Below are 27,814 nucleotides of genomic sequence, written 5' to 3'. Positions count from 1 at the left end.
GGGTTTTTTGTCTATCACATCAGCTTCTTTACTAGCTATGGAATTACTTTCCTCCACAAAGTTTTGGTGCATAGTGAGGAGTTACTTTTTTTCCATGTTATCACCCAGAGTTTCCAGTTTGGCTGTAGAGGGATTTTCTTCTGTGCTGTCTGTATTATTTGGCTTCTCTGTCACTACCGAGTCTTGCTCACCAGCCCCAGAAAGGCTTTCTTTGGGACCCTTAGAATCTGTAGTGTGCTCCGATTGTGGTTCAGGTTGTTGTTCCATGTCCATGTCTTGTGTTTCACTGTCAGCTTTCACCTTGGCAGCGTTCCTGAAAACAGCTCTCATGACAACTGGGACTGACATGCAACTGCAGAAGGAAATGACACATTAGTCACTACTACAGGCTTCATCAATCCTTTAAAGTACTTCTGTTTGTAAAACTGTGGCTGATACCGGAATGAAAACCAGCATTACCTCCTTCTGGTTTTGTCTTGTACAACCTGGTGTTACATTGTAACCATTATATAAACTACATGTGCTGTACCAGAAATATATGTTGACACACTGAAATCTAGTGCTGAATCTTTGAAGTTAAGTGTGCAAAGAACCTTTGACTGAAAAGCTGGTAAAAAAAAATTCCTAAGGGTGCTTTTAGTGAAAACCAAAACTAAGAATATTGAAATATATTCATTCTTGTTGAGATTTATAATTGTAACCTTCATGTTTTGTATACATAGGTAGGTACATAACGTGCTTTTTCTAAAACTATCTATACTGGAGGAGTTTTTTCTCCACTCTTAACCTGGTTCCAAAAATAGTACCTAGTTTAAAATCAGGTTCAAAATCCAGCCTGCAGTTTGTTGTCATCAAACAGATAATGGTTGTATACTAGCTTAAACCAAATCAATTAGTGCTCTTAGACCATGTTCTGAATCAGTTTGTCTAGCCTATGTCCATTTATCACAACTCGCCCTCTTGGAATTTGTTCAGAAAACATGCCAGAGACAGTGTTGTAGATGTGCCATATACAGCTCACTTTCTGAAGAGAAGCACTGATTGCTATTAGGTAGATGTGTAGAAAGACCTTTCCATGCTATTCTAAGTTATGGCAGACATGAGACTGTCATCAGCTAGAGCCTTCAGAAAAGCATCTTTATAAAAGGTAAAACTCTTCACTCAATAGTCTTTCCCTGTTTCCACATGCTTTCTACTAGAAACACTTCATCACTGTTTATGTTTAAAATTTTTGAAAGAGATACTTAAGACACTGAAGTAACTTATTCCCACTATTGTATTACAGCATTTTACTAGAGTGAAGTTTTCCGCTTTCTGAGTTTATGGCATTATGAATGCACATGATATTTCCATTACATTTCCATTAGATTTCCATCTGATGTTCATTCCAACTGTTATAAAACAAAAGTACTTACCGTTTGACAGCTCTTGCTATGAAGTCATCACTAGAATTTAGAGTTGGATCTTGAGGATTTAAATGAAGGTGACATTGGACTTCTCTAGATGTTATAACATCAATTACCACTAAGAAGGAACAGAACAGAAAAATGTTTTGATATACTTAAAAACATTGAAAACCGTCCTTTCATTTTGATGCTTGAAGAGATATAAGACTGAAGTCAGTGGAAAGAGGTTTGCAGCAATATATTTGCATTACTTGCTTTTCCTTAATATAGTTAAATCAGAAAGAGTGGAAGTTAAAATTTATTAATTAAATACAGGCCAAGACAAAAGAGGACTTGAACATTTACTGTCTGTATTATTCTGAGTACAGAACACCTAGTAAGCAGTTTATACAGAAGTGTATACACTTCGTGGTTTTTATGGGCTGCATGCTGTTGAGTGGCCCTTACAGTGTTTGTAACTGAGAAGCATAGTGCAAGAGCCTAGAAAGAACCAAGTCCTTTGTCAGATCAAGTAAAGAGGACAGTAGCAATTATTCCACACATACCACAGGCTAAATTCTCTTTCACGGGATGAAGGAAAAAGACAGAAAAGCTGGTGTTCTTGTGTGGTACCACTTCAAAGTAAAGCAGTTCTGAATCATCTAGAAATAAAATTACTGTTTAGTGATATCCACCATTGAAGTTGGACTCTTTTTGGCTGAATTACATGCCAGAATTTTAAAAATATTGATATAATAGTCCAATTATTTGTTACTTTGATAACTTAGTTTATGTGCATAGAGTGAGTATAGAATTAAAAAAAAATACAGTGTTAAGAATTTTTTATCATTTACAGCACTCCACAAGTAATGACAGTTTTGGAAAGGGAGCAGTAAAATCTGTCAACACCCAACTTAGAAAGCAGTTTGTCTCTAATACTGTGCCATCACTTCCATCCACACAACTTACCTTCATTTATATGCTTCTCAGAGACACAGCTGCTAATAAGAGTGTTATATGCCATTTGATGTCGAAGAATCTCTATTACACCAGGCACACATTTGGGATGGCTAAATGGGACTTTACTGACCAAGGCTCCTGCTAAAACTGATTTTTTTGAGCCCTTGTTTATGAAGTAACAGTGCTTTGGGCAATCTGGAAGAGACTAAGCAACAAATGATATTTCAGGGATTGAAAACAGGAAAATAAAGTTTGATGTTATTAGGCAACTGTCATCAGGCAATCTACAACAAAAATGTTTTTGAAAGATATATTTCTGGCATGTCCATCATACCTCCAACTTTCTAGGGGAATCCTTAGAGGAAGCTAAATGAGATCCACTCTCCCTCCCAAATACATCCAAATTAGGTAGATACACCCAGAGCCGAGTGGTCAGGAGTTCAAATATCACCAATTCTTCCAAGTACTTTTCAGAGCCCTATAGACTATGAAAATGTTAGTGACCAAGATAATAATATCATAGTAATGCTGCTTGATAGTTGCACAAACAGGATAGCAGTTTTGCTGGAAATCTCTTGTGGACATCTGATGTTGTTCCAGCCTCCATCCCTACTACTTTTTCTTTGGAGAGGAATGTTTGGCTGGAATATCTCCTGATGATTCAATTGAATATGAGAAGGAAATAGTAAGAAAAATTTACCACCTGTCCATGTTAACAGTGATTCTATGATAAAATTAGTAGTGCACTATTGTGTTATCTACTTCAGGAGGCCAAATGGGAACTGTCCCCTTAAGAACAGGGCAGGGCAGTTAATTAGGAGGGTCTACATTAACAAAAGCTGAAGAGCTTTTCCTTGTGTGTTCATGGATCAAAATTATTTCCCTAACACTCATTTCAAGGTTGGAATGTAACTTAGTAATTCTAGAAATAAAATATTTAAACTCAGAAGTAAAATCTTCCCCCACCAAGTACAAATCTTTTAGGGAATTATTGAAAAGTTACAGAGCCTTTCATGTGCATCTAATAGAACTGAAAGATTAATTCCATCTTACAGAAGAGAAGAGCTTTGCCAAACATTATTTTAGCATGGTGTAAATTTACTACTACCTTCTGTACCACCACTCAAGGTCCAAGAACTAAGCAGGCAATGAGCTCTATGAGCACTGCTAGTAGAACAGAAAAAATGTGTCTCATTTTACTGCCATGAATTGCAAAATTCATGTTTCCTAGCAAAAAAAAAGTAGATCTTTGAAGCTTGTCTTGTAGTTGTCCTCTGCATAAGTCTGGCAAAAGGCATCTTAGCCACAACTATCTATTCTAAAAGTTTACATCTAATGCAGCCTAAGAAACTGTATTTCAATAATGCAAAAGGAAAACCTTCTTCAGTTAAACAACCTTGTCTCTAGATAACATTTAGCATCAATGTTGTAACACTATATTATTCTTCCTGCCAGTCCCTTTGAAAGGAATCAATAGTCTCAGTGTTATCTAATTAAGAAATCCCTTTTGTTAAAACAGTGTGACATGTAGCATGATAAAGATCTTCAAAAATACCTTACTGGGACTTGCTCCTCACACTAGTCATTAAGTTTCCTTCTTTTTTAGGCTTTAATGATAAAGTTCTGAGCAATTTTTAGAAGAATAAATGTTTGGTTTAAACACAGACAAATTAGTATGACTTAAGCAGCCAAGCACACAGTGTTTCATTAATGAGGATGAGAAGCTCACTTACGTGAAAGGACCTAATACTGCTTTGTAAATTGTACTATTTCCTAAAGAGCATTTTTGTTGGAATTCTGGGAAACCTACATTGCTGGTTTATGGGGAAATGGTAATTCAGTGTGTGTCAAATGTACACTGTACTTACCACAAAGAAACAGGATTTATTTGTAGACAAGTCTTCAGTGCATTTTTCTTTAAGAGTAGACTGAACAATTAGCTCATACAGTGGAGCTTGTTTCAAGCCAGAAATCTGAATTCCTGAAACCAGGTCATTATTTTTATTAGCAATTAGTTTATGACAGTAGATTATGAAAGCTACTATTAAAAACAAACCAAATGTTTTGAAAAGACAAAAATATTGATTTTCTTTCTTACTCCCCTTTTTTGCTATTGGGAATTTGAGGTAGAGTGTTTAACTTTGCCTGCAATTGTCGTATGTTTCTTAGAACTTTTGTGTTTTGCACTGCTTGTTAAATGTTACACTTGGACTGATGGAACAGAATATGTTCTGCGTCAGAAGAAACTTCTTACAGGATTAACACAGGGAAGTAAAATGCAAATAAGCAATGCATAATCACAGAGGCACTTAGTCTTAAAAAACAACTATAACATGCCTGTGAGCCTCTGTATCTCTTCAATACTGGATGAAGATATTGGAACGGGCTGATGAAACTTCAGAACAAAAAAAGCTGGCAGATCCATACTGAGTTCATCAGTCAGTTGCAAAAAAGCAGGGCTGCTAGGAAAAAAAGTTAGAATGAAAGTTTTTTTACAGAAATTGCCATAACAAGGACTCTAGTGCAAGGCCACTATCAGATCCCTAGCAGTTTATTATGTTCCATACATTTTCTGACTTGAAAAATGTTTTGCTTTATAAATGCAATTTTAATGGTTTAAAATATGGTTAATGTGAAAATTGACAGAAAGGAAAAGTGAGACACAGAAACTGAGTGATATTTTTTACAAATAATTCTAAAGTATTTTAGTTTGGAAAGTTGCTTCAGAGTTTCCCTCCAGACAGTACTGAGGTAGAGAGAGATGAGGTGTCAGTACCCACAGTGGGATGACAAACTATTTTGTGTATTTCAGGTGTAGTATCTTTCAGTATATGCTTTCCTTACTGTAAATCTATGAAGGACTTGCTTGTTGAATACTAGGAAGTTCAGTAATATTGTTCCAGTGGCTCTTTCTGGCTTCAAGTCTATGAATAAATCCATAGTTCAATGCAACTGACACAGTTAAATATGAACACAAGACCTCTGAAGTCTATTTGGGAAAATCATAAAAGCCACAGGTTATAGAGGATGTAGCTATGGAGCATAAAGCCATAAGTAAAACAGCTTCCTGTTTCAGCAGAGGCTAAATGTAAGTTATGCTGAAGTCAGTGCCAGTGTCTTGTAAATCCATTTCTGTATTGACATGTGTCTAGAGCCTTACTTGTTCTCTCCATCTTGAGGATCTACAATTAATGGAGAAAGAGGCAGTTTGTGGAGTGTGTCCGTGCCTTCAACAGTTACAACTGTTTTTGTTCCGCATCCCTGGGAACCTGAGGGGGAAAGAGAATGGCATTATTTTCCTTATTTTAGTGTATATTAATACTATGCATGCAAAATATACAATGGTAAGGACTTGAAAGGTCGGGTCCAACTGACAGCTACAGTGGTGTGGGCAGTGAAGAGAAGCCTGCACCCAAAAGGCCAAAGTTGCCCAAAGATGATAGCAGCAATAGCTTAATCAACAACCAAGAAATGGAAAGCAGTTTCCTGAGGGACATTAAAACTTTGCTTAAGTGCATCACATAAACTGTTCTACTAACTAACTGTTCCAGAATTTTATGTTTTATTTCTGGGCTTTCAATAATTAACCTTGCTTAATGAAATGGGTAGTAATGAAAAACTTTTCATGTTAGTTATTTCTGCTGAAACAGTAATAACTTTACCATTATTTAGTTCTTCTTCCAAAACTTGATAGGGAGAAATGTAAAATTCAATGTTCATTGGAGTTCCTGAGGAATAAAAAAATAATGGTTACTACACAGTTCAATACAGGAAATGTGTTGGATACCTTGACACAAAGGGGAAAAAAAACAACACTGTAGATCGGCAGAGGGGATTCCTTGTAGAGTACATCTCTACTTACAATATATGTTCAATATATGTTCTGTATGTCTGTACATTATCTGAGAATACAGGCACAGTAACTCCCTAGGGTAGGTTTTATTTATAGTAGAGGATCTTTCCTGTACTCAACTCTGTAGTGTTGCTTGATTACGATTCTTTGAATTCAGAAAAGGAGGGGGAAAAGGGAGAAACGGAAAAAAGAAAAAAAAATCACCTCCAGTTCTTGGCACCAGGTGTCCTACTTTTCCATTAAGTACTTCAGTAACTCTGTTTAGATCCTGTGTTCTATTTCAAAACATATCTTAATTAGTGTTTCCTGCATTGCAGTGCTAGCTAGGCTAATGTAATTTCTAATTTGTATCCTTAATCAAAAGAAGACAATGCTTTCTCGGAAGAAGATTGTATGTCCAATATGTCCACCTCCCAAAACACCACAACTCCACACGTGCATGATTCCTGGAACTTGGGCTTCCTCTTTCCCTGTATCTGAGCTGTTTCATACTGCACTTTGGTGTGCTATTTACCAGAAATGAAGGGGGTTAAAATATTAGAGTGGCAACTTGAGCAAAGATTGAAGAAATAACCTGGATAAACTAACTGGAACAGAACCAGTCTCTGACTTCAAGTGTGTTCATATAGCTGAACATATAACCATACATTTATATAGCTGTGTACTAACTCTGCAGTGCATTAACTTACAGCATAGATGGGACAAATAATCAGTTTTATTTACAAATAATATTTACTGAGATATCAGTGACCACCGAGGATACAGCACATTAGTTCATAGTGTTATTAGGCTTCATAAGGGAAAATTGCAAAAATAATCCAAGAGGGTGTTTCAAGTTACAAGAGGCCATACCTGCCAAGGTATGTATGTATGTAACTTAATAGGCAAGATATCAGAGAAAATATTTCAAAAATTCAGAGGGAAAGTACTGCCCTCAACTCCAATTTATTGAAAATAATGAAAATCTTTCTACAATTACCAGAAGGTTTAGGAAACTGCTCCCCATCTATCTGTAATCCTACCCTTTGAAAGGAGAAATGAGAAAAGGAAGGAGGAAAGCTGGCATCCACTACTCCTGATATAAAACCTGAGGACAAAATGAGTTACTCAAACAGCAGAATCCCAAAAGGTCTATTTTACTTCTGCCACAGGGAGCTCTAAACATGACTGCTGACTTTCAGACACACTGTTTGCTCCCAGTGAGTGGTCACATGCACACATCACCAAGCTCTGTAACCAACCAGTTTCCCAGGAAGTCTCTTAGATAAAACATAGGAGTTCAGTAGATTGTCTGGTTTGGCATGTCTGGGATTGATATTCAGGCTTCAAGCCTGATATAAGGCTTGAAGCTTCCCAGTGGGAGAAAACCTATTAGCCTTCTATATCCTGCTCTATAATTAGATCAGTTAACTTGTTTTTTAGTGAAATGAGTGGGTGTGGGTAGAGGTAAAGAGACAAAGACATAGACTATAAGTTACCTGTCTAAAAGAGACATTGAATAAAGGTCTTTTTCAAGGGCCTGCAAAGCAAGATATCCCTTAGCTTTCATTTCTCTGGGAAAAAGAAAAGACAATTTTGTGTAAGTAAACGAAAGTTAGGCCATGGATTTCAAAAGTTTTTGAGTAAAAATTAACTGCAACCTGTTTCCTGGAATTTGATACATATTTGACAGGTCTTCTAGAATCTTGCCAAAGGCATCATAGTTCTTCATCCTAACAAAAAGAAATAATGGCTATTACACTACTAAATGAGATGGAAAAGAACTCTTTTATACATAACTTGCTAGAAAAGGCAATATTTTGAGTGATAGTGGCCCCCTCCTTATCAGATCAAGTAGCATACTGATTTTAAATTTTCTTAGAAGATACCAGAAAATTCGAACCTTTGGTTTTGCTGCAAGAAGCACTGTAATTATAGCTGAAACTGGCACTGAAATAGGCACTACTGAAAGGAATAAATGTACACACACCACAAATATGACAGCTCATCAGCTGCAAAACACTTTTCCTGATGTTCCAATAAAGCTAGTCATGTACTAGTAGTTCCCTAAGACCATGCATGTGTACATTGCTCTTTTCATTAAAATATCAAAATTGAATTAATGCTGCACTTCACAGCACCATGTGAGACAGACCTTAAATATAACTGATAGATGCATCAATTAAGAATTTTTTTTTTTAAAAAAGGGACAAGTGGCTTGGTTTGTAAATGAATGGTTTAGGCTGCTCAAACCCCAGAATTCCTGCAGATTTTGACTTGGTCTGACAGCCTGGAGCTGTGTTCAGGCTAACCCACCAGGTATTTACTCACTTGCTTAAGTAGATTTTACATGAGTTTTACAAGTCTGACTAGACTCTGGTGCTGCAGTCACACAAACAGCTCAAGACTTTCATTCCTATGCAGATGTGGCTGCAATGTGATTCAGCAGAGACAAAATAAGCCTGCCTGAACTTTGACACTGGGACAAACTCTTTCAAACCTGGAACCTAAACAAGCCACTCAGCTCTGCTGTGTCTCTTTCCAGTTAGACTAGTGGGGACACAGGAAAAAAAGAAGGGAAGCAGGCATGTGTGGTGCAGGAAGAGACACAGCACCAGCCTGTGCATTAGCTGGCTGGTTCATCTTAATTTTATAGTTACTTTGAGACTCAACGGGAAACATTACACATCTAACAAACTGCCTTACGACCAAATAAAATACTACACCAAGAGGCTTAGAAGGGATATTTGTGTTTTGTGACAAATCTTAACAAAACCAGGAAGGCAGAGAAGTAGCACCCACAGTACCAATGGTAACTATATGCCAGTGCTCAGAGACAAACTGCTGGCGTTAACATTACTGGAAGTCAAAACTCTAGGAAAATGTGAGTTCAAGCTTTAAGTCATTACTGTTAACACCCATAAGCTAATATAACTTCATTTCTAAGGAAAAAAGAGGGCTGGAAAAACTGATGATTAATAATATAAAAGAGAGATGAAACACTCAAGGTCAATGATTATTGTTTCTCTTTTTACCTTCCCTTTCTATTATTTGGCCACAGTATTTAAATAAGAATCCAATTTCCTAAATATACTCATTATTATTGAAATCTGGAACCTCGATCATATTCAATGAAGAACTTATAAATAGACTTTTAAAGTAGTGGCCTGACCTGGAACAGCAACTATTCAGACAGAACAAAGCATGGTAATAACAAATAGATATAGTGCCCTACTGCTACATGAGAAATTTAGGGTCACACCTCCCTCTATGTATTTGCAAAGAAGCTCAGGCCATGTGATACCACCTTGCTTTCATTGCTGTGAGAGAAGCCTGAAGGACATGCAGTTAAAGTATATGCATAAGGACAATACAAAGACTATTTAATATTTGATGGAAGGAGGAGAGGAAAAGTAATACCTAGTTTGTATCTGTACATCTGCCAGTTCTGAATTGTCATCATCAACCCACTACCAAAACTATGGGAACATGCAGTTCTATAATTCTTGCAATCAAGACAAAGGCCAGTATTCCAAGACTGTGTTTGACTGGCAACTAGAGCCAATGTATTGGGGATTACTCTTTACCCTTGCTCCATTGAAGCAGATGCATTTGGTGGAATGACTGGAGAAATTAATTATTCTCAGCATGGAATATCTTTTCAAAATTATATTTTCTGCAGTTTTAGCCTTAAATTTACAAATTCGAAGCAGGTAATAATATTATGAGGGCAACTAACTTCCAATATGAAGGACTGGAACCAACTACCCACAAAAAATGAAATCCAAAACGGTCAGTTCTGTTGTTTACTGGATTTATATTATTGTTCCCTGAGTCTCTTTCCTTTTTTTTTTCCCTCTTCAGTTTTTACACTAGAATGGTTCTAGCATCAGGAATTCCTTTCCATTCAACATGAATACATGATTCTTTACCTTAGAAGCTGGACCAAGTCATCACAAACCTACAGGAATAAGAGACAGGAGTTTCATCTTTCTTGACGTTTGTGACACAACCTTTATAAGCATTTCATTAGTAATGATAAGCTTGATCCCTGTTACTTTTAAGTAACTTTAAGTAACTTAAAGTTAAGTAACTTTATGGTTAGCATAAAAAAGCCCCCCAACACTCAAAACCAAGACTAGCAGTGCAATAGTTAAAAAAATATTACTATAATAATTGGAAGAACAAAGGTTCTGTGAAAGAGGGTAAAATTAACAGAAATAGTTTGTTGATAAACTCTTTCAGGAAAAAAAATGCATCTTGGCCAGTTTTTCTTTTATTGGTTGTGCTAGAATTCTCTGAATATGCACTTTCATTCTAATGATATTGTCCAGCTCTCACTGAGCAACAGACCTGTGCTGGATAAATTAACAGTTTGAAATTCTAGAGCTGACTTCAACTAAAAATAATGGACAAAATTAACTCCAAGGTAATGTAATAATTTGGATACTCTCTGACAAAAAACAGAGTTTATGCTCCCCAACTCCCCCACAACAGCTTGTTGTTATATCTTTGATCTGAAGGATTGTTTGTAATTATGTTACAACTGCAGAACATTATATGTGAACTTCAGGGTGATATTCTGTGAATAATTTAATAGAAATTTTGCTAGAAAAACATCCCCACTAGTAGAAATATATATACTCCTAAAGAAGGCAGAATAAAAACCAGAATAGCTCCAAGACATCCATTGAGAATATACATTGCACTACACCTTGGCAGGAAAGTATTTTAAACCCCTGTAATTTAATGTATACTGGTAACACTGAAGCATGAAAATAAAAATATTTATGCATGATACCACAAAATTTTTGGAAGGTGGGCCAGTCAGCTGACTTTTACTGTAATGCTTAGCACTAGAGTATTTAGTATTTGTAACTGAGTTGTAAGTTTAGGTGAGAGATTGAGATGCCTAAACAGGTAGCTGGTGTCATGTACAGGCTTTGACAGTGTGACAAGACCAAAAAGAAGCCAAAGTCCTTCTGACATGGCAGCTGGAAGCCAGGAGGGAGACTACAGGGTCATGAGAGACAGAGAAAATTAATTTTACCACAGGAGATTCTTCAAAGTGAGCCAACTTTACATCCATCACATCTCCATCCTTCTCCAGCTGAATTTCTACATAAAACATCATTGATGTTATGTAGCAGGCAGTCCCACTGGGGCTAATGTGAACAGTGAGTCTGAGAAGGATGATAAAAAGAAAAAATAAAGCTTGTATACATAAAAATTCTTTCACTTAAAACAGGAAATTAGTATAGTTCACTTGCTTGTGGGAAGAGACACCAGGGATGCTTCAAAAATAACTCTTGCTTGCTTCAGCTTCTGAAAACTATCCAACCAGGCATGTATTTGTGCTCTGCTCTTTGCATTATCATGTTGATCTGCTCAAAACTATTAACCTCAGTGTGCAGCTTTGGGATGTAGGCACTTATGTCCCCTCTTTACCCAACAACCTCCTCCACAAAGGGCCAATCAAAATAGGCAAATATACTCCGTTAGAATACTGAGCTAAAAAATAATATTGTTGACAAGCCATCCAGATGGTATTCCTCTCTGGACTTGGAGCCATGCTTGCTCATTTGCATTTATTCATAAACAAACTTACCCTTTTTGTCTGGATAAAAGTTCCAACGTGTTCATCACAGAAAACATGGATTTAGCTGCAAAAACCAGAAATGCAATTTAATCAAACTGCAATGATCAAGAAGTAGAACCAGTATTTTCTTGCTTTAAAGGATATGATTTAGGTAATGAGAAAATTTTATCTCTTGGATGACTTGTTATTAATGACAACTATTATGATTAGTAAGTGCTGTGCTGGGTAGAAAATATTCTCAGGCTTTAAGAATAGCTATAGCCTGAAGGTTTAGCCCAAAGACAAGTGGCAAGTCTCTTGTCTCTTATCCACCTCTATGTTTGCACGTTTGACCTCTTTGTGAAGAACATCAATAGCATTGGTAGATTCCATACAATATTAAAAATATATACTTTTAGTTTATCCCACAGCTCATTACCATTTAATGTCCTTTCTATCTTCTCCATGCAAGAAAGCAACAGACCATCTGAAGCATTACTGACAGGCTTTCGAAGTGGGTTATCCTAGCACATTTGTGAAAACAAGACACAAAGAAAGATTCCTTAAATTACTAGTTAAGAGACACAGCACACAGATGCCCCATACAACAAACCTCTGGTTATTTGTTTTTGTCAAACACAGAAGTTACCTACGATTGGAGCTATCTCTGAAATACCAGCACTGAATGGATTTGTGAAGACATTATTGTGCAGTAATTACATACCAGATGCCTTTGGAGCAAGGAGTGGCTTTCCATTCCCCTGTCTTTTGAGCTGATCACTAGATGTGTCAGCTAATTTCACTGTGAAGCTAAACTAAGAAAATACTTGTGTTTTTATTTCAGAAAAAATCTGCCTGGCCGAACAGATCTGTAAGTGCCACAGGAGTACTTGGTTAGATTAGGATAAAAGTTTTGCTACTGAAGATACTTCAGTAGCAAGCAAACTCTCCCAGTTTCTCTTCAAGCTCTTATGTGAAAACTTCTCATACTTCACACTTCAGTTAACAAGGAACACTCACTGCTGAAGAGTTTTCACTTTGTTTAAACTCAGAACATTGTTTTCAGAGTAAGGCTTGAGTTAAGCATTAATAAAAAGAAGCATGGAAACAAATGGGAATTTTTATAGTGAACTCACAGCAGTTGTGCTAATCTGCTCTTTACAAAGATGATTCTTAAGTTAGCTACTGGAAGGGCAGGAAGCATGGAATGACTTAAGGTATATCACAGCAGCAGAAAGTCTAGATAGCAGATTTCACACCCGTTTCTAAAATACAATGTCCTATAGGCAATAAATTGTCTTTACATACCATGAATATGGTAATGATAATGAATGGAAGGTAACCTCAACTGGTAGACAACTCCTGAATAATCAGTTAGTAACTCCTGAATAGTTAAAACAATGCTAGAAACAACCCTTAAAGTGTTAAAATTAGGCAGGAAATTTTTTATAATTGTCCTAAAAAATGGGAAACCAGGCTATATTAGGCAGCAGGTTTTTCTGGGGGTTATCTGGTTGATTTTGGATTGCATGGATTTTTTTGGTTGGTTGGTTGGTTTTGCTTGTTGTTTTTGAAAGTCAAGCAATTTTTTAAATACCTTGGAAACATACTCTTTTAACACATATCCTTCTCTCACCTAACCTGTGATTCTTACCATGCAAAAATAAACAAGTTTCAGAGTTTCAGTCCATGGCCTTTGTTGGTATTTTAAACGCAACTGTTCCATTAAAGCATTTGTAGATGTAGCTGTCAAAACACCTGAAAAACACGTCAAAATGTTCTAAATATAATGGCATATATTTACATTGGCAACCAGAAATGCTGGAGGAGGACAAATATAAAACCTGCTAAGGTCATAGATGTCTTCCTTCAAAGAAGGAAATAATAAAAAAAATGTTTTACTTGAATTTTGCACATACAAACATCTAATTTTTGCAAGACTTCGCCAGAAAAAGAGTAGGGGGAGATTTGTATAGGCAATTATTCTCAATATTAAATAGAGATATGCAGCCCAATCTTCAGTTTGTTAAACAATTAGGCTTTCTTTATCTATGCACAATTTCATATGTGTATTCTTAATAAATTCCAAGGCTTTGCCACAGACTTGAGATATCCAGATACACCCACCCAGAGCTCATTAAAGCTCATTTTATTAGAGATAAAAAATGAGAGATCATTTTTTATGATGAGAGTGTAAAGCCATTGCAACAAGTTGCTCAAAGAAGTGGTGCATGCCCCATCCCTGTGAACATTCAAGGTCAGGTTGGACAGAGCTCTGAACAACCTGATCCAGTTAAAGATATTCCTGCTTATTGCAGAAGGGTTGCAGTAGGTGGTCTTTAAGGGTCCCCTCCAACCCAAATTATCCTGTGGTTTTGCAAAGGATAATCTCAATGCAGGGCTGCAACTTCTTTTTTTTTTTTGAGGGGGGAAGATAGCAAGGAATGAGAATGGGGCTGGGAGAAGGAATATATCCAGTCCATCATCTGTCTTCTTAGAAATATTCTTTCTGGCCTTACACAGAATCCAGATGGACAAAGAAAGTATTTTGCTGAGATACTTCCATAACCATTACTTCTATCAGGAGAAAAACAGGAGTGAATATCCTAATGCACTCATCAGTCATTAGTCTGAGACAGGTAGGGAGACTCCAAACTTATTAATGAAGAAATTGAGTCCTGCAACGTGCCACCCACTTTGCTCTGCCTCAGAACCAGAAGAAATATTACAAAGGGCTTCTTTGACTTAGTGGGCACAACAGCTGTGGAGATCGGCCCCTTTGAGCCAGAGGCACTGCATGGGGAAAGAGAGACAGACTAGGAAAGGGATGTCTATACATTTTGCATACACCAGGGAGGGATAGTGAGAAGGGACTGGCAGCTTCTTCCTCTGCAGGGAGGATGACAGAGTAGCAACCACAGTCCCCTATAAATCAGGCCACTTCAGCCAGCTGGAGGAAGGGGAAGCAGTGGACCCCAACCAGCTCTCCCAAGCACACTTGCTGGGAACATGTCCCCATTCGCCCATGCCTTCAGACTGATAGAAGGGCTGCAACCCACCCTATATCTCCATTCACACTGCAAGAAACCAAGGCTCCTATTTGCAGCAGCTGCAACACAGCACCCACAGGTGCTGTGCAAGGCAAAAGTCTTACTCCTTCACAAAACTGGTCCCCAGGGCCTAGTGTTTGAAGTTGGGGCTTGACAACCTCAGCAACATCACCTCTGCTACTTTTTACAAGAGGTACCCTGTTAGCCATGTCCTTCCACATCTAAGGCATAATGTCTATCCCCATCTTTTCAGAAGCTGTAGTATTCTCAGAGACTGAATTTAACTTTTTAAAAGGGGACAGAGGCAGGGGGGGTTGTGATAGTAACAATCACTCAGCAAAACAGGAATGCACTCCAAAAGGGGTTTTTTAGTATTGCTTTTTAGTGAAGGGAGTTTTTAAAAATGTGTTGATAGTGTTTGCATTGTATTTGTACAAAAATTTTTATATTTTGTGGCCACCTCAGGTTGTTGCAAGTCTGCTTGCACACGGGAATCTGCACAAGGGCAATGTGAGGTTCAAGGGTTAATCCTGGACCTTTGTACAGGCGCTAGCTCAAAATACACTTGGGAATGTCAAGGTCTACAGCAAGAAGAGCACATCTCCTACGTAAACCCTGGGTGGCACTGTTCCAGGATACCTTACAGCAAACCTGCTCTCAGCTGTTATCCGTCATGCTGCAATGCCTGAAATAGTCTCATACCACATAAAATAGAGTGTTTTTGACTTGTATGTAGAAACCGGAGTAGAAACTAAATAGTCCACTGGCCTCACTAAGATTACAGAAAGAAACTAAGCATGGGCCTAGGAATCCCAGGAGAAGTATATGTCAAAAAGTGGTATTTGTCTCCACACAGGTGTCAAGCACACTAATTAGAGAAAGCAAATGCAGCTAAGTGAGTTAAATATATTTGTGCTTCAGCTTTTTCAAAGGAGCTGAAATGTGATCAAGTAAATTGATGATGTAATTCCACACTTCTGTAAAATTATTAGTTTGGTGCATGGTATTAAATATTAATTTACTTTTTAACCTGACATTAGCAGTAACCATAGCCATAATCATAGCTATAATCATGAGCTTTACCTGTTAATTGGTGCATGAATTTAAAAATATGTTTTCAGCATTTCTAGGGAGTAATTTTAGCGCAGGTTTGTTTAACAATCTATTGAAATGTTTTCTGCTGAGCAAGAACATGTACTGTGGTCCGTGTAAAGTAGGTTGCCTCAGTCCAGATGATAGGAATGGGTATGTGCAAATACGACATACCACAGCCTGGTAGTGCTTAATATTTCTGTGGCATTTTTCATAAATGTTTGTTCAGAGTCTTTGGAGTCTCTGAGATCTTGATACTAACTCCAGTGGTTTGATTATGTCCCGAATAAGCAGAAAAGTAAATTATTTGCTGATTATCTTGAAGAGAACACTTCCAAAATAATGGAAGGAAACATGCCACAGCTTACCTGGTCTGCATAATACTTGTCCTGCAAATAAACAGAGGAGTTCAGGTTTATTTAGTTACAGTACAGCATGGCTGATAATTTTTAAACAAAAAAAAGCCTTTTCCATTGTGCTCAAATGTATGTATTTAGATAAATGAATTTGCATCATTTTTCCAGAAATAGTGCCAGATTTTCATAACAAGACAAATATTCCAGGACAATTATTAGCCTTCACATAAAATGGTGAGATTGGAAAAAATCACACATGAGAAACAAAAGCTTAAGCATTGTCAGAGAGTTCCTCAAAACAAGGTGCTGTTCCAGTATTCAGAACCATCATATTGAATTACTGCACTCAAGAGAAGAGTTAAGAGTGATGAATAATTAAAAATGTTCTAATTATAGCTTCTCAGGCATATTAAATACAAAAACGTTTAACTGGGTCAGTTCGTGGAATAAAAAAAACCCCAACAACTGGACATGCGTTATGATGAGTATAGAAAATAATCCGAATTACTGCATGAATCCTGCATGCCCACCTGCTCTGGATTACTCTCTTTGTTTATCAAAAACTGCTGCTGAAAGAACCTTTCCTGAGCACAGTTACTTAAGCTGTCCCGAGATGAAATCCTCTTTTGCTCTCAAATAATTGCAGGTTCTCTTATTCCCATTTAAAGAGTAAAACAGGTATGCTTCTTCAGGCACACCTTTTGAGAAATTGATTATTATTACTACTTGGTTGATTTTTGTCATGGTTGTCTGCATCTTGCTAAATTCCTGACTCTGTAATATGCTTCATAATGCATGGCCTGGGCACATTGTGTTTCATATGAAAATAGCATTTTCTAATTTCATAGTTCTAACATTTCTGATGATTTTTCCATTTCATTGAATGGTAATTTGTTTTTCTGAGAAATAATCAACATATTTCTCATTCATATTCTTGCATTAATTAAATTTTTTTTTCAGTGAAGACACTCTAGATTTATTATAGAACATAAGAAACCTTGGCTTACTGTTGATACATTTTAGTGACATAATTTCAGAAAATATTCCAGGTGTTCCATAATCAATGCAATATTGGTGGGGTTTTTTGTTTCTGGTTTCTTTTTGCACACACTAGGGGTTGTTTTTTTTCTATTAATCCTATATCTAGTCTTGATTCTTTCTCATCTAAATAATAAAATCAAAATAAATCACCAGCAATATATTTTCACTGGCCTGCATCCAGCACTTTATTGGAATTGCATCTTTCCAGAAGCCCTCAGCTGACCAGAGAAAACAGTAGCTACATAACAGCCCACAGTAAGTCTAAATACAGAATTGGGCAGTCTGTGGAAAACCAGTGATTCCAGTTAGAACTGCAGCATGTGTAAGAGATGTTGCTGTAATTACAAGGTCAGGACTAAAACTCTGTTCTTCCACAAATGCCATGGTATTTTAGTGATCAGCAGTGACAGAGCTATAAAATGGGCATGTAACTGGAACATGAATCAGTGTTTATAAAAAATGACGAGCATTCAAACAATTCCTTTATCTATCCTAGGTGCTCTTCCATCTAAGGCAGGATGGAAATGCTGCTTAACTTTTATGACCTGTGGCTTACTCTGATATGGTCTATAGTTCATGGTTTTTAACCCATAAAAACTACAGTGTGCTTCGTCATCATTCCTTCAGTCTCTACATCTCCACAGTTGCAAAGTGTGACTAACTCCTGCGAGTGACATCAGAATGCTGGTGGCTGCATTTTATTTCACTACAGCCAAATAGACTGAGCCAGTTTTACTTCACAAGTTACTGAATAGCACTTCTAACACTTAGTCTGAGATACTTCACATTGGCAGGCTGACTATTTCCTGCTCCTTCACTGAAAGTGATTAGGATTCTTCAAAGCCAAAGGCTGCATAGACAAACATCAGAAAAATAGGTTCATAGCAAATGACCATGGATGTAGAAACACATTGACACAGACAGGGCATATCTTTACCTCATAGTCAAGATATGGCTAACATTTCATTTCTGCTTGACATTAGTATTATAATCTCCAAGTAATTCTTGTCTAAATCTTTTTCCAAAGGCCCTAGATCCATGTGACTACAATTTAAATAACCCTCATGAACGAAGACATGAAGGCTGCCTTCATGTAAGTTCATTTGCTCTTTACAGGGTTTCATAGGACACTGTGTTAGCTGTTCATAACTGAACATTTGTTGCTTTTTCTACATCTCTTATCTTCCCAAGAGTCTTTCATTTTTATAACTAAAATCAGGTGTTGCACCATCATTCATGTTCTTTACTGACATCAGTCAGCATGAAATCAATGGAACCAATCATTTGAGAGCTGCCACAGCTCTCCCTGAAGAGAGACATAAAGTGAATGTAGCTGACATCTAATCTGCACAAAATGGCAAAACTAGCAATACCCATACTATGCTGAAGGTATACATTGAAAATGTTACTGGTAGAAGATGGGGGTGGAGGAGGAGGGAAGGGGAACCAGGACCTAAGTAGTTGAGGAGTTGAAAATAAGGATGAGATCACTGAGGTAGAGAAGAGGGTTAATATAAAAAGATAATAATTGTGTTTAAAGGAGCTTTCCACCAGTGTGTCTCAAAGCTAACCACACAGAAGCCAGCTTATTATCTTGTTTTTCCAGACTGGGATGCAGAGAAATGGGGAGAGGAAGTGACTCCTGAAACGCTGGCCACAGAAGTAGAAACCAGACTGCAATGTACCTGACTCTACTCTAGCACATCCTCATTAGAAGAAAAAAGGAAACCATCAATGAAAGAAAGAGGTGGAGAAAGGGACTCGAAAATCACAAGAAAAAGGCATGGAAAAAAAGCATGATATAAGTATGAAGCCATATCAAGTATGAAAAACACAATAGAAAAAAAAGGATATGAAAAGCAGAAAATATATTAAAATTAAAATATTAAATAATTATATAGACAACAATAAAATTTGAAAATTATACAAAATTTTGCGTTGTTTTAATAACAGAAAAGTGAGATGAGTTTAGGTCTACTTTAAACCAATATTGGTTTGGAAACGATTGTTCAGCTTAAGGGTTCTGATTGAATACATATAAGGATATGGATTATATAACATGCAGACTTAAAAAAGAAACAGCACTCAGTGGCAAATACTGATTTCAATAAAATAGCATGTGGGAAGGACACATTTTTCAGGAAAAGCAATACCATAAAGGAGCTCAATCCCAACAAATGCCAACTGAAGATATCACAGTGGTGCCATGCAGACAGGAACTCCATATAAAGTACACATTTTACATCATTCTATATTGGTTAAACAATTTGACACTGCTTTTCATATCTTATGTTTTAAAACTGAAGGTAATTAAGCTATGAAGGCTTGTTATAAATACATGTAATATACATTCAATTTTACATTTTAATGCTTTTATATTTTTAGACACTTGGTAATTCCTTAATTATGTTCTTAAAAATGTTTTTGTCCATTCTTATGTATTATGAACCAACTTTGCTATAACTCTCAACTCTCAGATTTCCAGATTCCTAGCCACCTATTAGAACAATCCCAGCTCTGTTGAATGACAAGATAAATGACTGCAAACTCATCATTACTCATTTATTCAAGTCTCTTAAACTCACTTAACTTTCTCTATAGGGATGATACATTTGGGGATGAACCTTTTCAAACTGGTAAGAATGCTGTAAATGTTAAGAACCCTGACTAGCTCAGATGGAGTACTAAGAATATTGTCATTTGGACAGATCATAGAGCTAAGGAAATGCAAGTATCTCATTACTCAAAATCTTATTACAGTCATCTCACTATAGGTTTTTTAGGGTGCATGTATTTGTTTGAAAGTGTAGGGATACACATGTGACAGGTTTGTAGGCAGCCACAGATGATGTGAAGCTTCTGGAAAGCTGATAGATTAAGATGTCCTTGCACAGAGCAAGAATAGAAGGAACAGCTGTCCACACAACCTCTGCATGTATGCTCATTTGTAGCGTTCAGAACCTGTACTGCATTGCATATTTATTTATCTGCACACATCACAAAAACATTCCCCACGTTGTATGTGCTGAAAAAAGCATAAAGAAAGACTGTGCCTACATACAGAGTTTAACCTCTAATTGTAAAAAGCAGATAAAAGCTGCGAGGGATTGGCCAAGGGCAGAGCAAATTAGTGACACTGTGAGGGTATGCTCTAGTTCAACCCCATTTGGCAACTAAGCACCTTGCAGCCCCTCGCTCACTCCCCTACAGAAGGCTGGGGGGAGGGCATGGACAATCAGAAGGTGATGAGGCTCGAGGATTGAGATAAAGACAGTTTAATAGGGAAAGCAAGAGCCACGCGCTGCAAGCAAAAGAAAACAAGGAATTAATTCACCACTTCCCATAGGCAGGCAGGTGTTCAGCCACGTCCAGAACAGCAGAGCTCCACCACGTGTTAGTTGGGACAAGGAACGCCATCACTCCAAACGTCCCCACTCTTCCACCTTCTTCTCCTGCTTTTTACTGCTGAGCGTGACACCATATGGTATGGGTCATACAGCACATCCCTTTGACCAGCTGTGGCCAGCCGGCCCAGATGTGCTCCCTCCCAGCTTCTTGTGCACCCCCGCTCTCCTCCCTGGTAAGACAGTGTGAGAAAAGGCCTTGAGGCTGTACAAGCACTGCCAAGCAGTAACTAAAACATCCCTGTGTTATCAACAGTGTTTCCAGCATAAATCCCAAGCATAGCCCCACGCTATCTACTGCAAAGAAAATCAACTCTACCCCAGCCAAAACCAGCACAGAGTAGAACTAAGATTATATGAATTCCAATCCAGTAGTCTGTCACTTAAGGCCTGGAGTTGTACTGCCTACCAGCAGGCACCAAAATAAGCTTTGTCACATCAGATTTTCCTGCTAGTTTTCAGAAAGAAACAGGCTCAGAGGGAGATCTGACCATCCCCCCACCAGTAGATGCACCACCGCCTCAAGGCAGCCATCACTCTCAGTTGTGTGAAGATTTGGGAGCTACATCCCAAATCTGCCCTTGGACAGGCCAATTATATACTTCAAGAGTAGTATATCCTTAAAACCTGACTATTCCTCACAAAAAAGCACAGAAAAGCACATGAAATTACAAACTTGAGAAGTATGAGTATGTTAATAATTAGCCAAGTAGTTGTTTAGCATATTCTTCACTCATTGTTACTAAAGTTTTCTCACAGCTGGTACAAACTGAAGGTGGGTAAAAGATTCTACCTCTTTCCTTTTATTGGGGGTGGGTGATAGTCCTCAGAATACATGTGGATTTGGGCTGGATGATTTCTTTTCAACTGGCCTGCTACTCAGAAACTCTATTAATTCACAAATACATTTTATGCATCTTTATGCATTAGCAATAAAATGTTGTCTAATAAATTTTAATACAGTTGTACCACCAGCCTAAAAGAGAAGAAATTAACCATAATACCAGGAAATCCTACCTCCATGTATTGATTTCAGTTCAGCAGTACTTCACAACACAAAGGCCCACACACCCACAGACCCAGCAGATGTCAAGGTAATCAATTCTGGGCTGAAATAAGAGAGTGCCCTCAAGAACGACTAAGTGGTTTTGTTTTCTCTTTTGTCCCTTCAAAAAAAATTAAGTCTCTCTCTGGAAGATTTATTGAGCATTTGAAGGAAGAATAGATGTTTTATGCATGATAAGATGGTTTTCCAAAGAATGTGGTTCATTTATTCATGTCAACAGAAATTTAAGATAAAATTACAATGTTAAATTATGCATACTTTAAATATAAATTGTAGGCTACTAAATGTGTGCTAAAGTAAAGGGAACAAGTATTTTTTGCTCTGTGGGAATGGAAGCTGCACATCAATGTTTTTCCCAAATATTCAGACATGTTTTGTCTGACATGTCCACTGTATCTTTAGTTTTTTTAAATAAACGAAATCTCTGTCAGTTGATTTCTTAGTTGTATTAAGGTACATAATGCAATTAATTACATCTCTACCTAACTATTCTTCATAATTTTTCCCTTCAAGAATTTTATGTTTGCAGAGCTGTATAGGCACATATGCTAATACATAACAAAGGACATTCATTACCTACACCCTTTATAGCCACTTTGCAAATGTCTACTACACTGTCTGTATGGCTTTAGGTACCTGTTGTAGCATTTAAATACCAGAAAGTGATTCAAACCTCTTGTTGCCTTGGGCTGCGAACTCTGAATTCTTATACAATCATTGAAGTGAAGTAATTGCAATATCTACTCTCCTCTGACCAGTTGCTCTCTTACACTGAGGAGCCAGAGTCACACTGTAAAATATTCCAGGAGCTCCAGAGATGCTCTCACTCTGGTCACTTGTTAGCAATTGAATAAGAATTATTAATGCAGTGCATTTTCATGGAAATACTTCTTTTAGTTTTGGGTTAAAGAGCTCATTTTTTCCCACTATGTTTAGGTAAGGTGCCAGGGGACACATCCAAGCAAAAAATGAAGGGTATACTAGAAACTGTTTTTTACTGCAATATAAAATGCAGTTTGGGCCACAAAACAAAAATTCAAAATATTTTTTTTGTCTTAAAATAGCACGAAAGAGAGATTACAAGGACAAAGACCACATTCACTAACAAGCAGCATGGTGTAAAAGGGGGATGAAGTCCCTCGCACTGTAAAGTGAAGAGCAGGTTCAAGACCACCTGATGAAACTGAATAGCCACAAGTCTGTGGTGTCTGCTGAGATGCATCCCAGGGTCCTAATGGAACTGACTGATGTTGCCAAGCTACTCTACTCCATGTTTGGAAAACCCTGGCAGTCAGGTGAAGTCCTCAGTGACAGGAAAAAAAGAAACATCATTCCTATTTTAAAAAAGGGGAGAAAGGAAAACCCAGGGAAATATATGCCAGAGATGCAGGGAACTACATACCAGAGACCTTCCCTTTCCTGGGACCACTGTGGAGCAGATACTCATGGAACAGTGTTAAGCACATACAAGACAAGGAGATGATCCAAGACAGCCAGCATGGCTTCACTAAGGGCAAATCATGCCTGACCAATCTGGTGGCCTTCCACGATGGAGTGACAGCAACAGCTGATAAGGGAAGACTGACATGCCAAGTACCTAGACTTTTGTAAGTCCTTCCTTAAGGTGGCAGCACATGACATCCTCATCTCCAAATTGAAGACATGGATTTGATGGATGGAATATTCAGTAGATAAGGAATTGGCTGGATGGATGCAGCCAGAGTTGTGGTCAGTGCTCTTATGCCCTGGTGGACGCTGGTGATGAGTTGTGTCCCTCAAGGGCCCACCTCGGTATCAGGGCTCTTTAATACCCTTCTCAGTGACACTGTCAGTGGGACTGAGTGCACCCCAGCAAGTCTGCAGACCTGTGAAGCTGAGTGGTTGGCACAAATGAAGGAAGAGATCCTATCCAAGTGGACAAACCTGAGAAGTGGGCCCATAGGAACCTCAAGTTCAATAAATCCAGGTGGAAAGTGCTGCACCTAGGTCAGGGCAATGCCAGATGCAAGTCCAGACTGGGAGAAGAACTTGTTGAGAGCAACCCAACTGAGAAGGACTTAGAGAGTTCATTTGCAGCCCAGAAGAAAAATGGTACCCTGGGCTGTATCAAAAGAGTGATGGCCAGCAAATCAAGGTAGGTGATTGTCCCCCTCTACTCTGCCCTCATAGGGCCCCAAGTGGAGTGCTGTGTCCAGGTACGGAGTCCTTAGCATAAGAAAGATGTGGACCTGTTAGACAAAGTCCAGAAGAGGCCACGAAAATGGTCAGAGGACTGAAGCATCTCTCCTACAAAGACAGGCTGAGAGAGCTCAGGTTGTTCAGCCTGGAGATTTTCTGACAAGAGCTCATTGAGGGCTTCCAGTACCTAAAGAGTAAAAAAAAAAAAAATGTCTTATACGGACATATGAGTGATAGTACAAGGGGAAAAGGATTATAAATGAAAAAATTAAATTTAGATTAGTTCTTAGGAAGAAATTCTTTATTTTGAGGATAGTGAGGCACTGGAACAGGTTGCCCCAAGATGTTGTGGAGGCCCCATCCCTGGAAGTGTTCAAGGCCAGACTGGATGGGGCTCTGAGCAATGTGGTCTAGTGGGTGTCATCCTAGCCCCTGACAGGGGGTTTGGAAGTAGATCATCTTTAGGGTCTCTTCCAACCCAAACCATTCTATGCAAAGGGGCATTTCCAGAGAGTGAAACAGTTGCTACCAACATCCGGGTAAGTACATTGTATGTCTTACAGGACAAAGCTTATTTTGGACTAGCTCTAGTATTGAAGGAATAATAACGAAATGGCTGCAGACATCCATATTAATGAGACCTTAACTATGACTCACCCACTCTTGCAACAGAAAGGTTCTGGAATAAGTATTAAAAAGTAATACAGCACAGAGATACTCAAAGGGCTGCAGAAGTTGGGTCAGGATTTCTTGAGGACTCCTGAATCATTGTTTGTACAGGATCACACAAAGACTCTTCCAACCTTTTCATGGTCTCATGAAAAGTCTAATCATAGATACCATGAAAACTTTTCTCTGTTATGAAATATCAGAAATGTTTTGTGTTTTATTTTGGACATTTGGTTGACTCTGTATTACTAGCTTTACTTTCCTCTCCTCCTTTTTGCCCGCCCTCTCTATTTAACAGAATCCAACATCTCTTTGTGTAAGTGGATGTATTTTGATATATTAACCAGAATGAATTGCATCTGGATTGCTATCAGTTTCTCAAACTCTATGAAATTTGCAGAAATTAGCTCATACTGAAATGTGAGGCCAACAAAACTAAATTCTAGAGGAATATGTACTAAACACTGGCTAAATTATGTCAAAATGTAAAGATGTCAAACATTTCAGAAAACAGAGCACAGAGAACAACAATGAAAATTTTAAAGTGCACCCGCTTTGCAAGCAAAGTGCAATGGTTCCATGAGGTGAACATCGAGGTCAAACTTTTCCATCTGAGGTGACAAAACCTGGAATTTCCAGACTTGGAAACTACTTTCAGCCAAATAGTTACCTGGAGGAGGGGATGTTTCAAAACAATTTGTATTGTCTGGAAATGGTTACAGTGTGAAAAACAAAGATACACACTGAGCAGTTACTTTTGATATAAGCATATTATGTTTACGTTTCATTCCATCACTTACGTCATGAGTTTAAATCATGTTGTGTTTGCAAAGTTCCCTTTTATGTCCACAATTTAGGAGTAGATGATACAGTTATTAAGACACTCTTGTTATTATTATTTGAATGACTGTAATTAAAATGTAATTAGCATCTATAAACTCCTCCATGCATGGAGTGGCCCATTGCTATAAACAAAACAACTACTCAAATCTCTTTAAGAGGTTCACTGCTTCATGTTCCCTTCTGCCAGTGATCATTTTCCTTAAACTTGGTATACGACATTCTTTCTCAGCTTACACTTGTGCCCTGAGGAAAGCTCCACTAAAAATAATTGTGTTTATAAACCTAGCGACAGATGTCGGGAATTTATCTCCTTACCACGGCAGGACACACCTCCTCTATTCTCCAGATGGGGGATTAGCTGGGGGGAAGGAGGGACAGACATCGAACTACAATGTTTTCTATCTCCCTTAAGAGTTTCGGCTGAGACAAATGAGGAGAAGCAAGTAAAGAGAGCAAGTGCCGTTTGAGGTTCGCAGTTAGGGCGCCGTGGGAAGCGGGACACGGCCGCACACCGGAACGACCGGCCCGGACAAGCGCCGGTCCGGCCCGGCCCCGCCCGTTACCCGCCCCCGCCGCGCCCCGCCCGGCCCGGCCCGGCCCCGCGCGCGCCCCAGGCGGAAGCAGCCGCCCCCTTCCGGGACCGGGCCCGCCCGCGCGCGCACCGGCGACCCGGGCCGGGCCGCACCGCCCCGATCCGCTCAGCCTCGGCCGGCACTGCGCCTGCGCGCCTCGGCGCCTGACACCACGCCCCGCCCGCAGGGCGGGGGCGGCGGGGCCGCGCCCGGTGACGACGCTGCGGCCCCTGCGGCGGCGCTCTCCGCCCCGCCCCGCCCCGGCCGGGCCCGCCCTCCGCCCTGGGCCGCGCGCGCCGCCGGCCGTGCGCGCGGGGGCGGCGCCAGGGCCTCACCTCGCGCGCCCCGCCCCTCCCCGCGCGCTCCTCGGGCGGGCAGCGGAGCGCGCGCTGCCGGCACCACCGCCGCAGGTGAGACGGGGGCGCGCGGGCCGGGCAGGGCCGGGACAGGGTGAAGCCGCCGCCACCGCGGCCGCCTGGGCCGCGGGGGGAGCGTAAGGAACCGGCTCCGCCCGCGCCGGGGTAGCTCTCCGGTGTGGGGGAAGCTGTCGTGCGGGCGGGGGCTTCCGGCAGCTCCGCGCCCGCCTCTCTGTGCCGCCGGGGAATTGGTGTCGGGGTGCGGCTGCCGCCCCTCCGCCCCCGGCCGGCGGTGTGCGCCTGCCGGCCCCACCCCAGGGTGTGGGGACGGGCGGGCGGCCCCCCGAACCTCCTGCGGGGGCCCGGTGGCCGCTCCCTGAAGGTTACGGGCGTCGACCTTGGCGACCTGCGGCCGCAGCCCGCCCGGGCGCGGTAACAGCGGGGAGGGGGCGGCGGGGTCCGGCCGCCTGTTGCGGCGGGGGGCGGGTGCGGCTCCCGGGTCTGCGGGGCGGCGGCGGGCGCCGCCCGTACCTGCGGAGGGCGGGGCGCGGGCGCGGCAGCGGCGGCACCCCGAACAAAGGGGCCGCGCCCCGGGGCTGGCGGGGAAGGGAGTCGGGGCGCTCACCCACTGGCCTGGCGGGACCGAGCGGTGGCTGCAGCGGCTTTTCCTGCCCCGGCCGGGCGCCGGAGACCCCTGTGCGTGTATGTGGACGCTGCGGTTCTAGGGTGAGTAAGAGCAGGGTTTCTGTAACATTTAATTGCTGCCCGCTTTCATGTGCTGGGCTTTTCTGTAGTTACTGGTGACTAGAGCTTGTGTTTGCTTGTAACGCGAGGGAGAAGTACGAAGTATGCTATTAAGTTCCCCAAATAAAAAGAGTCTTGCGATGCTCACCCATTTGGTTAAGTAAGGGATTTGGTGTTTGCGTTTGGGTTTCTTTTAAATGGAAGCCAATAGCTTCAGGTCCTTCCCCTTAATTGAGTCTTTAAAATGAAAATGTTAAGTGGGCCATATGTATCCCAAGAGTCACCTGAAGAGCGATCTGTGTGTTTATTTTGTAGCATCCCCAAATCGTCCGGGCAGAAAGATTGCCAAAATGGTTTTTTTTCATGCTCAAAATGACAGTGATGTTTTGCTTCATGCTTGCATTTCCAGTTCTTACTGGAAAGAGGCTTGCATTCTGCACTGCAAAACATTACACTTCCATAAATGTAAGCGATATGTGCCTCTGCTGGCATTTCAGTTTACATACAGTTTTATGTTCAGATCTCTCCATAACCTCTCCGTTGTTCTTTGTCTTTGCCTCTGAAAGTTAAGCTGAAAAGAGAGGAGCTTCTGAATGAGGGGCTGGACTTGGAGAAGACACTGCTCTTCTGTTAGTTTTCAAGCTAATTAATAGTGATTATAACTGAATTCTTAATTTAAAATCCACTT

At 39.9% G+C, this 27,814-nt stretch overlaps 2 protein-coding genes across 6 annotated transcripts in view; one reads left to right on the top strand and one right to left on the bottom strand.

Annotated features, from left to right (window-relative positions):
* Positions 1-3: 3 nt before the first annotated feature.
* LOC148225247 (mediator of RNA polymerase II transcription subunit 1-like) lies at positions 4-27,278 on the bottom strand. Its single transcript, XM_088161504.1, has 20 exons — positions 27,275-27,278; positions 26,362-26,978; positions 23,993-24,129; positions 16,266-16,321; positions 13,410-13,513; positions 12,195-12,279; positions 11,786-11,840; positions 11,228-11,360; positions 10,110-10,138; positions 7,839-7,910; positions 7,677-7,751; positions 6,403-6,473; positions 6,008-6,073; positions 5,506-5,614; positions 4,683-4,807; positions 4,214-4,326; positions 2,355-2,550; positions 1,952-2,047; positions 1,416-1,524; positions 4-352 (listed from the first exon to the last, which is right to left on the bottom strand). The coding sequence occupies exons 1-20, from the start codon at positions 27,276-27,278 to the stop codon at positions 82-84; spliced, it is 2,523 nt and encodes an 840-aa protein (XP_088017630.1). The 3' UTR covers positions 4-81.
* The window catches only part of RALA (RAS like proto-oncogene A), a 30,211-nt gene continuing 28,695 nt past the window's right edge, over positions 26,299-27,814 (top strand). For 2 of the 5 annotated variants that reach the window (XM_088167771.1, XM_088167775.1), the window contains exon 1: positions 26,365-26,436. The gene's annotated coding sequence lies outside the window, so the exon portion shown is untranslated. Of the gene's footprint in view, positions 26,437-27,011; positions 27,109-27,814 lie in introns of those variants that run through there. The other 3 variants (XM_014883483.2, XM_088167778.1, XM_014883486.2) reach the window with 3 other exon arrangements.

The sequence above is a fragment of the Sturnus vulgaris genome, chromosome 1, assembly GCF_052056855.1.
Source record: "Sturnus vulgaris isolate bStuVul1 chromosome 1, bStuVul1.hap1, whole genome shotgun sequence".
NCBI lineage: Eukaryota > Metazoa > Chordata > Aves > Passeriformes > Sturnidae > Sturnus > Sturnus vulgaris.
The sequence above is the reverse complement of the archived record's forward strand: the minus strand, read 5'-3'. Positions and strand labels throughout refer to the sequence as shown.